Below are 17811 nucleotides of genomic sequence, written 5' to 3'. Positions count from 1 at the left end.
TGTTTGTGCACAATAAAGCTACTTGAACAAAACCCACAAATGTTTGTCTGTTTTATCCTGACCAGTTGAGCAACATCTTTGATACTGGCTTTTACTTCAGAAAAGTAGATGCCAAACAGGAGAGGTCACAGCACAGAAACCTGGGGGACTCTACTGGTGACAGGTCTCTTTGTAGAGGTTACTTCCAAATTTTTGATTGCCTGTGTCCTACCTGTGCCAATTTGACAATCCATCGGATGACACAGTGGTTTATTCCTTGTTTATTTAGCTTCTGAAATATGCCTGAGTGGGAAATTGTGTCAAATGCTTTGGCCAGGTGGAAGTAAATAGTGTACCATTTTGCTTTTATCCATTGCTTTGGTGACCTTTTTTAAAAAACCACTAGGTTGAGTAAATATGGCCTACCCTTGATGAAACCAAACTGAGACAGGTCTAGGGTTTGCATGTTCCCTATGTCTTGACCGATTAATTCCATGATAAGTCTTTCCATGGCTTTGCATATGTGGCTGGTCAGAATTATGGGTCTGCAATTGCCTGGGTGTGTGGAAGGTCCTCCCTTATGCAGAGGAATGCCTGTAGCTGTTCTATAATTTGGTAATATATAATTGCGTGGTATAAAACCTGTATGGAGGCTGAAACTGAACAGTGCTGTTAGGTGGCTAAATTGTGCTTCATGCTATTTAAGATGCATCCAGGGATATTGTCAGGACCTATCAATGCAGTATTTTTAGCTTTTGACAGCACTTTTAAGACTTGGTCTTGAGTGACAGCTGGAGGTGAGCCAGTTTCAGATGTATCTTGAGGGACAGATGGAGGGGAGAAAGGGGTAAAAATTAGAGCTAAAGTTAGTGCTAAATTCTGTAGTTAGCTTCTATTATTTTAAACAGACACTGATGGAACACTCTTATAATGATCCTACCATAAAAGAGAAGAGATACAAGCAGTGTTATACATCATGATGGGAGTCATCTATCAAATCATTAGTGAGAAATGAAAATTCTGTTAAAACCATTTCAACTCTACTATTTAGAATTTCAGAATCAAAAGCCAGCAAGCTATTACTTCAGTTCATGACCTGAGACTTGCACCAAATATATTTACATTTGTATGCACTTCTATTTTTGTGTGTGCAAGTGTGTCTTCTATCTGGGTGTTTCTTCTCCACAGTTTTAAAGCAATAAAAGATGAAAAGAAAGTAAGTAGTCAATAACTCTGTCAGAAAAAGCAAATTTTATTTGTGTTTTTTGTTTCATAATTTGTCAAAGTAAACTGTGCAGTCTACAATTCACCACAAAGATAACTCCTCTTCAGGTTTGTAGTAAAAATCACTGTTTTCCTGAATAAGGACTTCAAGATAAGGTCAAGCAAGGTCTTTTGATGCATTACGCAGAGTAGTACACACATAGCAAAACCAAACCTGGACCACTGGGGTTCGTATGCCTGATCACTACTCAAATTAACAAGTACAAACACCTTCACATTTTTAATTTATGTTGTCATTTACTAGTATACATTTACTGTAAACAACAAGTAGGAAGATAATACAAAAACTGCTGATTGAGTAATGAAATATAAAAATAAATGACAAAATTAAGCTTGCTTAATATAACAAAAATCTAGAAGTATGCAGTGCTATCAACATCCACCTTTTTATAAATATTTATACAAATTTAAGGAAAAGAAATTCAATGGGATAATACCATAAAATGCAGACTGTTCGTTTGAAAAAAAATATTTCACTGATTTTTAGAATACAGCTAAAAACCTGAATTCACCATCATGTGTGAGCGAAACTAGTGAATCCAGTGTGGCTGAGCTTTGTGGTATCTTCATCTCATCCTCATGCGCTTCTTCAGATATGTGTTTTACAGGCTTGGGTATGTTCTTTCAAGTACAACTCCTCTACGGACTAACTCCCTCATAATGCTGGCTATGTTTAGGCAATCATCTATGGGGAAAAAAAGAAGAACCATCTTAAAGTTTGTTTTTCATTTTTTTTTATTTTGATATCATTTGTTTATCCTTCATATCAGTCATTTTTATTAAACTTGTTTTGTACCCTTTAATATAAATCAGTATACTTGGATTTTACTAAATTAACTACATACATTTTCATCTAACAAATTATAGCTTCATGCATTAATGGCCTATATATACCTACACCTTCTGGTGATAGCACAGGAAAGTGTAACAATTTGACTGATGAGCCAGGGAAATAGTGCTGTTGTACAGGTTGTTTTCCCTTTAAAGGGGATCGTGTGTGAAGAAGCAAGTGACAGGGAGTTAATCTGAATCAATTGATTATGGAAGCTACATCAGGGCAACTATCACTCCTAAATCAAATGTTACAGAGAAAGACAAGAGAAGTCCATGGGGATCAATGAAGGAAGTTGAAAGGTGTCCTTGAAAAAAGAAACTTGGATGATATCCCCTGAAGCCAGGAAGGGATAAAGCTGTTACTCTGCATGCTGAAAAAAAAAACGTTTTGTGGAATTACATGAAATACCTGCTTGTATAGGTAAAGAGGTGGACTTTTTGTAAGCACTGCTTTGAGGATGAATACCTAATATGCAGCAAGTACACTGGAAAGACTTAATTAGAATGCTGATGTTTCTTTTTCTGTTATTCCACCCATTTTGATAAGAAAGACTGAACTTTTTTCCTTCTAAATAAGCCTGCTTAAACCTGACAAACAGTTAAAGATTTTTTAGTACTTAAAAATGGTACTTTGATGAATAGCAGCAAGCAGGAAAACATGATTTCTTTTACAGCTCTAGCTTTCTTACACTGCTCATTTTTTCTACCCCCAAATAAGGAATGAAAGCTCTGCCTAAATATCAATACCAGACTGACTACTGAACATAAGTAAGCCTCCAGAGTGAATGCTACATCATAAAGTTGAAGGAAGCCTATGCTCTATTGCTTGAGAAGCTTTCTGATTAAACTGGAGAACTTTAAACCTTTGTGTGTTCATGGGGCTTTACACAGGTAAAAAGGATCACTTTGTTAGCAAAAATGGTTACTCTGAAGAACTGTTAAAAACTTGTGTGTCTATATGGGGCTTTGTTCTGGAAAAGAATTCTTGTGGCAGTGAAAAGATGTTGTCTTGAAGAAAATGTAGCTGTACTCAAGCTGGTGAGTTTTGTGCAAAATGGAAATTAAACATTGAAGCCTTGTGAACATTAAGAAAGCTTTATTAAGCTCAAATATAGATCTTCAGAAGAGCAGTGGCTGACCAGCGTCTGTTTATCCTGCAACAAAAGATGTCTGCAATCCTAAACTAGACTCTTGCTTCACTGGGAATTGGAAATGCCTGTGGATCTCTGAAGAAACACGAAAAGGAAGATTACATGGAAGCCTATCTCATGGCATATGGGACGCATGTAGCTAGAGAAAAACTGGCCTCAAACACACAGGGCCAGAATACTATCCTACAAAAGTGCAAAGACTAGAACATCTTCCTTTCCACAAGCAAAATATCACAAAAATGCAAAGAAAATGTGCTACGGTTTGCCTGGACAAAGTAAAACATAAGAAAAGAATGAAAAAGGGCTTGCATTGTTTAAAAGAAGTCGGTAAACCAATGCCACGGAGTACAGGAATAAAACCCTAACTGTGGCCCAGGCAAACCCAGGTCTGAATACCATCTCAGGCAACGGTGGTACTGGCAAGGAGGGATGAGCAGGTCCAGACCAGGAAGGAAGGCATTTGCTATTGACGCTACCTAGAGGTCAATGAGAGGAGTAGCTCTCTGATGAGGTTGCTGAATGTAGGGGAGGGGGTAGGAAAAGTAGGAAGGGCATAAGAACAACAACAAAAAATCCCCAGAATGGAACATGGAGGGCCATGATGATCAGGATGCCCTTACATTCCATGATCAGCCCACAGCAAGATGCAGAATACGTTCAGGGGGATTGTAGCAGCTGGCAGACCTTGCATGGATGTGGGACACTGGGCAGCAATGCCATAAGGATGAAGTGGGGGGGACCCAAAAAATATTAAAAAAGAAGTAGGTACTGCAGCTTTCAGTATTGATCCTGAAATTTTTTTAGGCAGCGCAGAGGGATAGACAGATCATATCTTTATTTAGCCTAATACTTAATAACATAAAAATGATAAGTAGGGCTTTGGCAAGACTGATGAATATATATGATAGTGTATGTTTAGAATGCATTAGTGGAACAGTAAGCACATAAGAAATCAAGGTATTAAAAACTGGAACGAAGTGTGTAGTAGCAAAAGCAGCTACCTAAAATATCCAAGCACTGTGGGGAAACATAAAATTTAGATAGTCAAAAAGTATCAAAAAGAAACCAAAAACAGGAGGTTGTTATTGCTCTGTGCAAACATAACACAAGACCACACGTGAAACATTGTATATAGCTAAGGAAACTTCATCTCTGCAAGGATACAAAGAGGAGGAAGTTAGTTCATCAGAAGGTTGTTAAAACCAAGCAGCATTATACACAGCAAGAGCACAGGTGTTTTTTGCCAAGATCATAATATTGTGGCAGAGTGACTCAAAGAATAGCACAACTGACATCATATGTCAGTTGATGTCAGCCCCTTGTTCTGCATACAGTGCATATAAAAAGTGTACACACCCCTGTTAAAATGCCAGGTTTTTATGATATAAAAATGAGACCACAGTAAATCATTTCAAAACTTTTCCCACCATTAGTGTGACCTATAACCTGTACAATTCAATTGAAAAACAAAAAATGTGTTAAGGGGGAAAAAACATAAAAAAAAAAAACTTATAATAAGCTGGTTGCTTAAGTGTGCACACCCTTAAACTAATACTTTGTTGAAGCACCTTTTGATTTAATTACATCATTCAGTCTTCTTGGGTACACACACAATTAAAGAGACTCTGATTAACCCCAAATAAAATTCAGCTGTTCCAGTAGGATTTTCCTGACATTTACTCAGTTGTCTGCTACATCAAAAGCCATGGTTCGCAGAGAGCTTACAAAGCATCAAAGGGATCTAATTGGTGAAAGGTATCAGTCAGGTGAAGGGTACAAAAAAATTTCCAAAGCACTGGATATACCATGGAACACAGTGAAGAGAGTCATCAAAAAGTGGAGAAAATATGGGACAAGAGTAACGTTGCAAAGAACTGGATATTCCTCCAAACCTCCAAAAGTGATGAAAAGACAAGACGGAATCTGTTCAGGGAGGCTGCCAAGAGAGCTACAGCAACACTGAAGGAGCAGCAGGAATTTCTGGCAAGTATTGGTTGTGTATTACATGTGACAACAATCTCTCGTATACTATGGGTTTATATCATAACATCGAAGTAGTAAAACTTTGAATGTCGTAATATCGAACCCAAAACAGCAAAGCTGCAAAACATCAACTTCTTTCCTAGGGAAAGAATTTGGTGGGCTGTTTCTGCTGCTTCGCTATTTTCTCCACTGTGGTGCGAAGGTTACGGACCGGGTTAAGGTAAGTGTGCGAATGGACCGGGTTAAGTGAGTGTGGGAATGGGATAGTTAGGGACCTTAGGGTTAGGCAGCGGGTAAGGTGAGTGTGCGATAGTTAGGGGCCTTAGGGTTAGGGAGCAGGTAAGGTGAGTGTGTGATAGTTAGGGACCTTAGGGGTAGGGAGTGGGTAAGGTGAGTATGCGATAGTTATGGACCTTAGGGTTAGGGAACGGGTAAGGTGAGTGTGTGATAGTTATGGACCTTAGGGAGCAGGTAATGTGAGTGCGAGATAGTTAAGGACCTTACGGTTAGGGAGCGGGTAAGGTGAGTGTGCAATGTTATGGACCTTAGGGTTAGGGTTAAGGTAAGTGGATAGATGGTAGTGTATGTACGGTTTAGCGTAGGGTTAGAAGTAGGATTTTAAGTGTATATGTGTGGATTAAGTTTTTTTGCTGTGGTTGTGTTGTGTGTGTTTTTCTCGGAACAGCAAATTTTTTCCCTGGGAAAAATTCACTGTTCTGAGCTTTCGATTATATCACATTTTGAAATTCCAAGTTCAAGCTTATGGTGTTGGATATTTTGGGATTTTGATTATGTGATATACACCCGTATACTACATATGTCTGGACAATGGGGTAAGGTTGCAAGACAGGCCTTTTCTTACACAGAAAAACATCTAAGCCCAGCTAAAATTTGCAAAACAATACATCAAAGTCTCCCAAAAGCATGTGGGAAAATGTGTTATAGTCTAATGAGACCAAGGTTGAACTTTTTGACCACAATTCCAAAAGGTACGTTTGGCACAAAAACAACACTCCGCATCACCACAGAATACCATCCCCACGGTGAAGCATGGTGGTGGCAGTATCCTGCTTTGGGATTGCTTTTCTTCAGCTGGAACTGGGGCTTTAGTCAAGGTGGAGGGAATTATGAACAGTTCCAAATACCAGTCACTTTTGGCCCAAAACCTTCAGGAGACTACTAGAAAGCTGAAGATGGAGAAATTTCACATTTCAACACGAAAATGACCCCAAGCATACATCCAAATCAACAAAAGAATGGCTTCACCAGAAGAAAATTAAAGTTTTGGAAAGGCTCAGCCAGAGCCCAGACCTAAATCCAATAGAAAATCTGTGGGGTGACCTGAAGAGGGCTGTGCACAAGAGATGTCCTCGCAATCTGACAGTTTGGAGTGCTTTTGCAAGGAATAGTGGGCAAATATTGCCAAGTCAAGATGTGCATGCTGTAATTAAATTAAAAGGTGCTTCAACAAAGTATTAGTTTAAGGGTGTGCACACCTATGATACCAGCTTATTGTACTTTTTTTATTTTTTATATTTTTCCCCTAACAGATTTGTTTTTCAATAGAATTGTACAGGCTATAGGTCACATTAAAGGTGGGAAAAGTTTTGAAATGATTTATTGTGGTCTAATTTTTTTATATCACAAAAACCTGGAATTTTAACAGGGTTGTGTACACTTTTTATATCCACTGTATATGGGCAATAGATATGTACATATTTATGATAATGGTTATGGTGATGATGTGTTGGTTTCTGTGTGGATGTGCTTTCTGCGCAGGAAGTGAGGAGCTCAAATACACGGCTATATTAGAAGCTCATGTTGTGAAATTTAATTGAAAGTCTGATGCATAGTAAAGGAGAGACTAATATGAAAGTAATAGCATGTTTTCCACAAAGTCAGATAAAATTACCCAGTCATTTTGATAAGCTGGGAATTTATGTGTCTTTTAAAATGACTATAGTTGGTATATTGCCAACTGTATATTATCCCTCAGTACAAATATAATTCTGGGAACATATTAGTTATTTTAGACATCATAGTTACTCTTTTACTGTTTTATATCTCATAGTATGTTCTAGTGAATATGATATCCTATTTATAGAAGAGACATGTTTTGAAAGATAATTTTATATGCAAGTCCTCACAAAGATTTTTTGATAAGTTTATGTGTTCTTTGAAATATCATATGTGTCTGCCATAATATCCAAGCATTTACAGTACTGTAGTCAGAACTGAGTTTAAATAGTTAACTAGTTAGTCACATTATCAATAATATATAATGGCATTAGTAATACAGCATGATTGCTATAAATAATGTTCATGTATTGTCTTTTAGGTGTGTAATCTCTTTCTCAGAACTGAAAGAAAGGATTGGATTTATTATAATACTATATAGGCTCTTATAAATAATATAGAACCAAATGACTACAAGATCAGCTATAATTGGCAGTTTATTAAGTTTTATAGCAAGCAAATGAGTGTTTATAAACTGAATATTATGTATATACTAACTCCTTTTAATTTTGTTAAATATGATAGACCTTTCACATTTCATAATCTTAGAGATAGTAGAGTGATGCTAGACACATATTTGTGGGCAAGTGGTAGTGTTTGAACAGGACTACTATTCAAACCAGGAGTTTTTAACTCCAAGGGGGGATGGAAAAGAACACTGCATGTACAATAGTTTACAAATTAATTATTTTTTGGTGTCTACTATTCTTGATAGAAAGTTTACAGTTAATCTCAATTATCTTATACTTATATCTATGAGTAAACAGTTCACTAGATGATATAATAGTTTTTCAGTGCCATATTATTTCCTAACGTATGAGGGTATTATATGTAATATTTAATTTTTTTCCTATTTCAGTATTACGTTCAACTTGAAATATATAATGTGAAGTTGTTCTATCTCGCCCTTCATTCTTTATTGATGGGTTCGGAGCCGATCCCTCGGCTCCGAGTCGGCCAACTGCAAAGCTCGAGGTCTTCAAATAGCTCGAGGCCAAGTCCCTATCCCATGATGCACCAACAGTTACCTCAGATCTAGCTGCAACAGATCAGAGGTTCTGCATTAGCTCGGGCCAGTAAAACTTTTTTCATATGTTTCTTACATATATTGATATTTAGGTAGTTTAAATAGTTTTTATGAAGCTCTTATAGCTTTTTGGTGTGTTTACCTATACTGTATCCCTTCCCTTATTATGATTTAAATTTCTAGTTGGCCTCTTGTTTTAGGCCTAGTTAAAAACATTTTCTGATTACTAGAGTGTGGTTAGTCAGTGACCTTTTGTCACACCTTATACAAAATAGTTAGATAAATGTATAGTTATTTGCTGTGTGGTGTGATTAGCTTTAATTTTTTAAAAGGCTTTGATTTGATAATTACTGTTGAAGATTTTTGCAGTTGACAGTAATTTTTGTCTGATATAGTTATTGTTTAGAGTATTTTTAATATCTTAGATAATGCTTAGTGTGTCTTTATAGCAGCTATACTCTTTCATTATATAGTCTGCTTATATTTAATATTGTGTGCTTTAGACAAACCTTTTTTCTGTCACTTTAATATTATTACTCTGTGTGTGTGTGTGACTCGGCCTGAATTTATATAGAGCCTTTGTTGATAATTACTGTTAAGAATTTTCCTTTGTAGTAGACAGTAATTTTCTGTCTGAGATTATAATGGCTGACCAAGAGAAGCACCCCAAGTCAGGTTTCAAAAAGTGCCCTAAATGTGGCCAAAAGATGTCTGCAACAGAGAGCAATGTAAATTGTGTGTACTGTCTAGGAGCCCTGCATTTACAGGATAGCTGCTCCATATGCCATTCCTTCTCCTCCAAAGTCCAACAGGAAAGAAAAAGGAAATTATACAGAGAGGTTTGTTGAAACCCTCCTTCCAAGAAGCTTTGAGCGACCAAGATGGATTCAGCAAGTCCTCAAAATCTTCTAAGACTTCTGAATCAAAGAAATCAAAAAAATCTTTGACTTCGCTCCTTTTGGAGCCGGTCCCCAGTCTTGGAACCGGTATCCAAAATTCCTAAGAGTCCATTATTACAGTCAGTACCACCTTCGGTCCGTTCATCTCAGTCCTCTATCAGCCTTTCAGATCTGGATGTGGATCGTGTGGTGCAAAAGCTGTTACAGGCACCAGCCTTTGCAAAAAATTTTATCGGCTCCAACCCAAATGGCTTTGGAGCCAAAGACCCTTACACCAGCTATAACTGTTCCTCCTCCGAGCCATGCTGGTCCTCTGGAGCTGGAGGAGTCGGACCTGTTGATTGTGGAACCCTCAGAGCTGATGTCTGCTCCAGTGTCCTCGGCTCCATTCACTCTGACATCCTCGGTGTCAATCGAGGACTCTAGAAGCCGACACTCTCTGGTCGTGTATGGGGAGGATAGTAAGACCGACTTGTTGGTACCGACTCTGCCTCTCGGGGCTTTGGCTCAGATGAGCTCGGGTCCTACCTCTGGTTTGGAGCCCACTGTCCCAGTGCCGGGTGTGTTGACGGTTTCCTCGGATCCATTGATTCCCTCTCATCGAAGCAGAGGTGCTTTCAATGCCATGAGGAGAGTTATGTCTCCTAAGACATCCTCAACCTCAGGTCTGGCTTTCTCCTCCCCTAAAGCACCTGTGTCTGCTTCTGCCTCACAGATCCTGACCATGCGTAGAGACTCAGAGCATCAGGAAGCCCCATTGGGTGGCCCTTGCTCTTCCGAGACCTCACCAGAAGCTCCCACTGATGAGGTTCCCAGGAAGAGGGTTTGTAAGAGGAAACATCTAGACGCAGGAGTCTCTAACATCTGATACTGATTTGGATGAGTCAGAAGGGTCCCCATGGTCCCCCTCTGAAGATATCTCATTCACTGAGATCCTTGAAATCCTAAGGCAGAGGGGTGACTGGCAGTCCAAAAACCCTACTGAGGACAAGTCAGTTCTCCTGAAGGCTTTCAGGTCTCAGCCCTCCACCTCTTGGGTGTTTCTGCCCTTCGATGAGCTGATGCAGCTGGTCTCACGAAGGGTGTGGGAGTCTCCGGATACTATGGAGCCTGTCCCTAGGAGGCCTAATAAGTTCATTTCTGCCCCCCTTGACAAATCTTTCTGGACAAAAGGTGTGCCAGCTGATGCCATGGTGATGGCAGCAGCCACCAAAAAAGAAATGTCTGAAACTTCCTCATCTATCCATCCTCCTAACAGAGACTCCAGGATCATGGATACTTATGGGAAGTGCATGTTTATTTCAGAGACTTTTGCTCTTCGTTTGCTCAACTATTTCATCCATCTTACCAGACTACAAAGAGATCTTCTTAAAGAGCTGGGAGATACTCTTCGGGGTACACTAGCTGCAGGAGCTACAGACAAAGTTGCTGCCCAGCTTGCTACCCTTAATTCTATAGTGAACTCATCCATGTGCCTCATTTCATATGCAGCTGATGGAACGACTAGCCATACCAATAGGTTGTATGCACATGTGGATACTACAATGGCTGTTGTTCACTCAATGGTCTTACCAAGAACTCCCTATGTCTCACTTGATAATGATCACGAATTCCTGTAAAAAGGATCTTCAGTGGTGGTTGACCTCACTTCATGTCACGATAGGACGCCCATTTCTGCTATCCCCTCCAGTGGCCACAGTGACCACGGATGCTTCCCTGATAGGGTGGGGGGGCATTTTCAGGGAAAGACAGCCCAAGGCACATGGACCGATCAAGAGACACATCTGCATATCAATGTCCTAGAGATGAGAGCAGTACTTTCGCGTTGCAGTACTTTCAGGACTCTATTCCTCTGGGTACGATTCCGATTCAGACAGACAATATGTCAGTGGTCTGGTATTTGAACAAACAAGGAGGAACCAGATCTTACTGCCTTTGTCACGAGGCCCTCAGAGAATGGCAGTGGGCTATTTCCACCCAGCGCTTATGTTAGCAACGCACATCCTGGGGAAATCCAATGTGATAGCAGACAAGTTGAGCAGAGCAATTTTTTACCCCACGAGTGGTCCCTCAAGATGGAAATAGTGGACAGGATATTCCGCAGATGGGGCCAGCCTTGCTACAACCTTTTTGCCAGTCACATGAACACCAAATGCAGAAGCTACTTTGCCCTAATTGCCCCTCCGTGAGAAGCCCCAAGGGACGCACTAGTTCAAGATTGGACCCTGGGTCTCCTCTACACATTCCCTCCAATCCTGTTGATACCCAATGTATTACAGAAAGCCAAAGCCCTGGGAAGGACCATCATTCGATTAGCTCCCTACTGGCCTCATCAGATTTGATTCCCCTTCCTTCGACTTCATCTTTTGGAGGACCCCTGGATTCTGGACCCAGTTCCAGACCTTCTGACACACTCGGGGGAACTTCATCCCTCTCTGCAGTCCCTGAAGCTGACAGCTTGACTGCTCCAATTCCCATCATAGGCAGGTTCCATAACCTTTCCAATGCAATGAAGCAAATTCTCCGCTCCTCTCATAAATCTGCGAGGAAGCTGCACCTCAGCAAATGGAAATAGATTTTCTATATGGGCTTCTAAAAACAATATCGATCATTACCAAGCCCCTATGGCCTCTATTCTAGAATTCTTAACCATGATATTCAATAAAGGAGCTGCAGCAGCAACAGTCCGTGTTCAACTGGCTGCCATTTCTAACTTTCATCTGGGATTTGAAGGTTTGAATATTATGTCACATAAGTTATCCAAAGCCTTTCTCAAAGGGACCCTTCATATTAGACCACCTGTGAAATCTCCCTATGGAATCTAAATTTTACGCTTACCCGCATAATTCTTCCACCATTTGAACCAGCTTCCTCATGTGACCTCCAATTTATGTCATGGAAAACCATATTTTTAGTAGCTATTACTTCTGCTCACAGAGTGTCAGAGCTTCAGGCTTTATCCATCAAGCCTCCTTATTTGATATTGCATGCTGACTGGGTCTCACTTCAAACAAACCCCTCTTTCTTACCTAAAGTTTGCACTGAGACTAATCTCAACCAAATGATTGATTTCCCTGTTTTCTTCCCCAGCCATTCAAACAATTTAGAGTACATGCTGCACAAACTTGATGTTCACAAACAGCTCAGATTTTATTTGGATAGAACAAAAGATTTCTGGAAATCAGACCAGCTTTTTGTTTCATTTTCAGACTCCAGGAAGGGTAGACCAGTAGCTAAAAGAACTCTGTCTAAATGGTTCTCTGATTGTATCACCTTTGCTTATTCAGCTGCCAATATGCCCTTACAGCATAAAATTAAGGCTCACTCAACCAGAGCTGTTTCTACATCCTCTGCCTTTTCTGCCAGACTTCCTATTGATAACATTTGCGCAGCAGCCACTTGGTCAAAACCTCATACCTTTTTATCACTCATTACAAAGTTGACAGGGCCTCCTTTGGATCCACGGTTCTGAGAAATATACTCCCATGAGCCACCCGAGGCTGATGGTGCTTGGGACGCTATCCATCAGTAAAGAATGAACGTCGAGACAGAACAACTTCACATAAAGAAATTATGTACTTACCATAACGTTCCATGTGAGTTGTTCATCTCACCTTCATTCTTACGTCCCTCCCTCCTACCCCCTCCTGGGCTTTTAGATGACCGAGATGCTGGATCCATCTTGGTTGCTCAATCCTTCTATACCTTCTCTTGGGAGTGATAGAATGACATATAGTATTGTTATATGCAGCAAACAGATCTGAGGTAACTCTAGGTACATCATGGGAAAGGGACTTGCCCTCAAGCTATTTGAAGACGTTGAGCTTTGCAACTGGCCGACTTGGAGCAGAGGGATCGGCTCCAAAAGAATGCAGGCGAGATGAACAACTCACATGGAACATTATGGTAAGTACATAACTTCTTTTCAATTGATATCAATGGATTAAATAATGGTTATAAAAGGGGTAGTTTATATAGATTTTTAAAAATATTTCATTCCCCAAGTTATTTGTTTACAGGAAACACATTTAATAAAAGAAGATTTGGACAGATGTAATACTAAACACTATTCTGTAATGACAAGCTCTCATTGTAAACAAAAGAGAAGTGGGGTGGCATTCTGGAAAAATTCTTTACCTCTACCTAAAATCCTGAATACATTTAGTGATGAAAAAAATAAGTTATGTACTCACCATAACGTTCCATGTGTGTTGTCCATCTCGCCTTCATTCTTAGCAGCTTGGGTTCAATCCGATCCTTGGATCCAACTTGGCCTTATACACTAGCTCAAGGTCTTTCACTAGTTTATGGCTATCCCCTATCCCATCATGCACTAGGAGAGCTCCCCAGATCTTGTTTGCAGCTATACAAAGTAATTCCGAAATAAAGATAGCTTAATCCTTAATAGAGCAATCAACTAGGCCAGAGAACACTAGTATCCAATTGTATTAACTCGGTCTTCCAGGAGCAAAGGGCAGGGGGAAGAAGGGTGGGATGTAAGAATGAAGGCGAGATGGACAACATGGAACATTATGGTGAGTACATAACTTCTTTATGTGATGTTGTCCTATTTGGGACAGCATCCCCAGCACCATCTTTCTTGGGTAGCTCAAGGAAGAATATTTTTCAGAACTGTGGAACCAAAGAAGACACTGTTCCTGGAGGCCAAATCGACTTTGTAATGAGTGATAAAGGCATATGGTCTTGCCCATGTTGCTGTAGCACAGATGGTACCAATGGGGAATTGCCCTTGTAGAATGACCTTTTATTTTATGGGAAAGATCTTTGTTTTGAGATTTGTTAACAAACGTTATACAATCTGAACGCCATTTTGAAAGTGTCAATTTAGAAACTGGGGCACCTTTCCTTGAATCTGTAAAGGATACAAATGGTCAAATTTTCTGAAGTCCTTTGTCCTATTTAAGTAGAAGCGTAATTGTCTATGTACATCTAACTGGTGCAACGTGTATTCTGCCTTATTCTCATAGTTAGGGAAAAACACTGGTAGCTCTACAGATTGGTTTAAATTAGATTCTGAAGACACTCTGGGTAAAAAGGAGGGGTTTGTTCATAAGGATACTCTGTCCCTGTGGAAAATCATGCAGGGGGGGGGCTATATTGACAAGGCTTGCAGCTCTGACACCCTTCTAGTAGAAGTAATAGCTATCAAAAGAATAGTTTTCCAAGACAAAAATTTGAGCTCACAGGCTGATGCTGGCTCAAACGGGGGAAAAACTAAACGGGATAAGAGAAAATTTAAGTCCCATGGTGCTGGAGGGTGTCTAATAGGTGGTCTTAATACAAAATACCTTTTAGAAGGGCTTTGAATAGTCTGTGTGACATAACATTGAGGCTTGATTCACCTAAATGGAAACTGGGTATCGCCGCTAACTGAACTCGAATAGTAGCTGCGGCTGCCCCTTCACTAAATAGTTTTGCCAAGAATTCTAGAATGGAAGCTACTGGGGTAGAAAAAGGATTGATGTGATTATTTGAAGCCTATGAAGAAAATCGTTTCCATTTGCTTGCATATATCTTTCTCGTTGAAGCCTTATGAGAAGAAATAAGGATTTGTTTTACTGAAGAAGAAAGGTTAGAAAGCCTGGCTATGGTTGGAACTGGACCAAGCTGTCAACTTGTGGGACTGAAGAGCGGGATGGAGCATTCCTGATGTACGAGTCAGAAGCTCCAGAACTGGGTCCAAAATCCAAGGCTCTTCATGAAGATGAGGCCACAGGAAGGAGAACCAGATTTGATGAGGCCAGTATGGGGCGATGAGTATCAAGTCCCTTCCCAAGTAATTGGCTTTCTGAAGAACTTTGGGTATCACTGGAAAGGAAGGAAAGGTGTAGAGAAGACCCGAGGGCCACTTGTGCAACAGTGCATCCCTTGGTGACTCCCCCAGAGGGGGGATAAGGGCAAAGTAGCTGTGGCATTTGGCATTCATGGATGTGGCAAAAAGATCACAGCAAGACTGGCCCCATTTGCAGAAAATCTTTTCAGATACGTCTTGTTTTAGGGACTACTCATGAGGCATTAGAATCACTCTGCTGAGTCTGTCTGCTATCACATTGGATTTCCCTGGGATGTGCGGTGCTATCAGAAAGCATTGGGAGGAAGTCGCCCACTGCCATACTCTCAGGGCCTCCCGGCAAAGGGGGTAAGATCTGGTTCCTCCTTGTTTGTTTATGTACCATACCACTGACATGTTGTCTGTATGTATTGCAATAGCTCCCAGCGGAATAGAGTCTTGGAATGCTTGCAATGCCAGAAGCAACGCTCTCATCTCTAGGACACTGATGTGCAAATGGGCCTCATGAGCCTGCCAAGTGCCTTGGACTGTTTTTCCAAGATAATGCCCCCCCCCCCCCCCCCCAATCTGAGAAGCATCAGTAGTCACTGTGGCTAATGGTTGGGGAAGTAGAAAGGGTCAACCTAGCATCACCTGAGTGGAGTAAAGCCACCAACTAAAGTCTTTTTTGCAAGATTCTATTATCAATATCTTGCGGGACATAGGTAGTTCTTGCATTGTCCACTGAGTGGACAGTAGCCAATGGACAATTCTCATGTGCATACATGCTAATAGGATCAAGGTTATTGTTGCTGCTATGGTCCCCAAGAATTTTTGGACTGTCCTTGCTTGCACTCTTTTCTTGGAAAGAAGATTTAGGATTTGACGTTGTAGAACATGTACCTTGTCCGGAGGGAGTTTGGCCAACATCTTTGTTGTATCTAGTTGTGCTCCTATAAAAACAATACTCTGCGAGGGCAGCAAGGCAAATTTTTCATAGTTTATTGTGATCCCTAATTGAGAGCAGAGCTGCAAGGTGGAGTCTCTTGCTTTTGTTAGTAGATGCTTAGTAGTGGCAGTTAGGAGCCAGTCATCTAGGTATGGAAACTCTTGGAATCCTAGGCATTTTAAGTGAGTCGCAACTACTGCCATACATTTGGTGAACACTCTGAGGGCTGTAGTGAAGCCAAAAGGCAGAGCCCCAAACTGGTAACAGCTGGCTCCCAGCCAAAATGCAAGTGTTCTGTCCATTTTTATGTGGTAGTATGCATCCTGGAGGTCTATCGAGCACATCCAATTGTCTTGTCCCAAGAATGGGAGTACTGATTGCTGTGTTATCATCCAGAACTTGGACTTTCTTACCGATTTGTTTAGGTTGCTGAGATCCAGAATTGGTCTCCAGTCCCCTGCTTTCTTTGGAACTAAAAAGAACCTTGAGTAAGTTCCGGATCCTATTTGGTCTGTGGGGACTGTTTGGATGACTCTTTTGTCTAGCAACTTTTGAATTTCTAGAGTTGCCTGTTCCCTTTGACTGCATGGGACATCCAGGATATTTTTTATATTTAGGAAGGGGAGGGAGAAGGATACGGAGTAACCTCTGGATATGATGCTTTGTACCCACTTGTCTTTTGTTATTATCAGCCAGACTATTGGGTACAAAGATAAGCGGCCACCGACTGCCTCCAGAGATGGACATGCATGCCTCCATTCAGAAGCACTGAAAGGGCTTACCAAAGAAAGATTCTCAGTCACCCTGATTCTGCGGACCTACTCTAGCGTGTGGTCGGCGTCTTCCATTAGTAGTTCCCCCTCTGTCCCCTGGGGGAAGAATCACCATGTGTGTCCTGGAAAGCTCTCTGGGATTTTCAAAACCTCATTTTCCCACTACCTTCCTACCTTTTCGGGTAAGGTCTGGTAGGTAGGGAAAAACGGACTCCTATGGCAGAGCGAGTTTTTCCTTACTGTTCACACCTGGTTAGTGTGTCCTTGACTTTAGGCCCGAACAAAGACGAGCCATCAAATGGGGCTTTCACAAAGGAAGATTTAAATGGCTCTGCGAAGTCCCACAAGCACATCCAGGAATGTCTCCTTAAGGAAATTCCTGAACCCGCTGCTCTGCTCGCAATATCCACTGCATAAGAAATCAGTCTCATGCAGGAGGTGACCACAGAATTTAAGGTAGACAGCTGAGAGGAAACTTTTTCTGACACCCCTTCAGGTACTGAACCTTGGAGAATATCTCCAAGCTGTTTCAGGAGATCTCTCTCTGTATCCTTATGAAATGAGTCAGGCAATTCAGCAACCTAAGAGCAAAGGTCGCAGAAGAGAAAATGTGCATTCCATATCTGTCCACCACATGAGACTCCTTGTTCGGTGGATGGACAGAAGAAGATGTTTCTGAAAGTTCTTTCTTAGTGGCTGCTGCCACCAGCATAGCATCTACCAGGACTCCCCTTGTTAGGAAATTTTTGCCTGACGGGGAGGTAATGAACTTATTTGGCCTTTGAGGAACTGGTTCAACAGAATCTGGAGACTCCCACACCTTTCGAAAAACTAAATCCATAAGATGTTCATTGAAAGGTGGAGACACTCAAGTGGAGGAAGCTGAGATCCAAAAGCCGTCATGTACACAGACTCATCTACTGAAGGTTTAGTGGACTTCCAGCCACCTCTCTGTTTAATTATTTCCAAGATGTCTCCAAAGGAGACCTATCAGGAGGCGACTGTGGGGACCCTTCAGCATCATCGAGGAGTGCATCTGAAGTGAAGGACTCCTCTGGGGAGTCTAAATACTTCCTCTTACATAAGCTCTTCTGAGGGACCTCTTCAGAGGGGCACTCTGGAGAG

At 40.9% G+C, this 17811-nt stretch overlaps 1 protein-coding gene across 1 annotated transcript in view; it reads right to left on the bottom strand.

Moving 5' to 3' along the window:
• Positions 1 to 1211: 1211 nt before the first annotated feature.
• The window catches only part of ERI3 (ERI1 exoribonuclease family member 3), a 3093638-nt gene continuing 3077038 nt past the window's right edge, over positions 1212 to 17811 (bottom strand). The window contains exon 7 of the mRNA XM_044085355.1: positions 1212 to 1948. Coding sequence (XP_043941290.1) covers positions 1866 to 1948 — 83 coding nt within the window. The 3' untranslated portion in view covers positions 1212 to 1865. The remainder of the gene's footprint in view (positions 1949 to 17811) is intronic.

Source organism: Protopterus annectens, chromosome 10.part0, assembly GCF_019279795.1.
Source record: "Protopterus annectens isolate FY-2018-M chromosome 10.part0, PAN1.0, whole genome shotgun sequence".
In the NCBI taxonomy this organism is placed as follows: domain Eukaryota; kingdom Metazoa; phylum Chordata; order Ceratodontiformes; family Protopteridae; genus Protopterus; species Protopterus annectens.
This window is presented reverse-complemented; position numbering and strand designations above follow the sequence as displayed.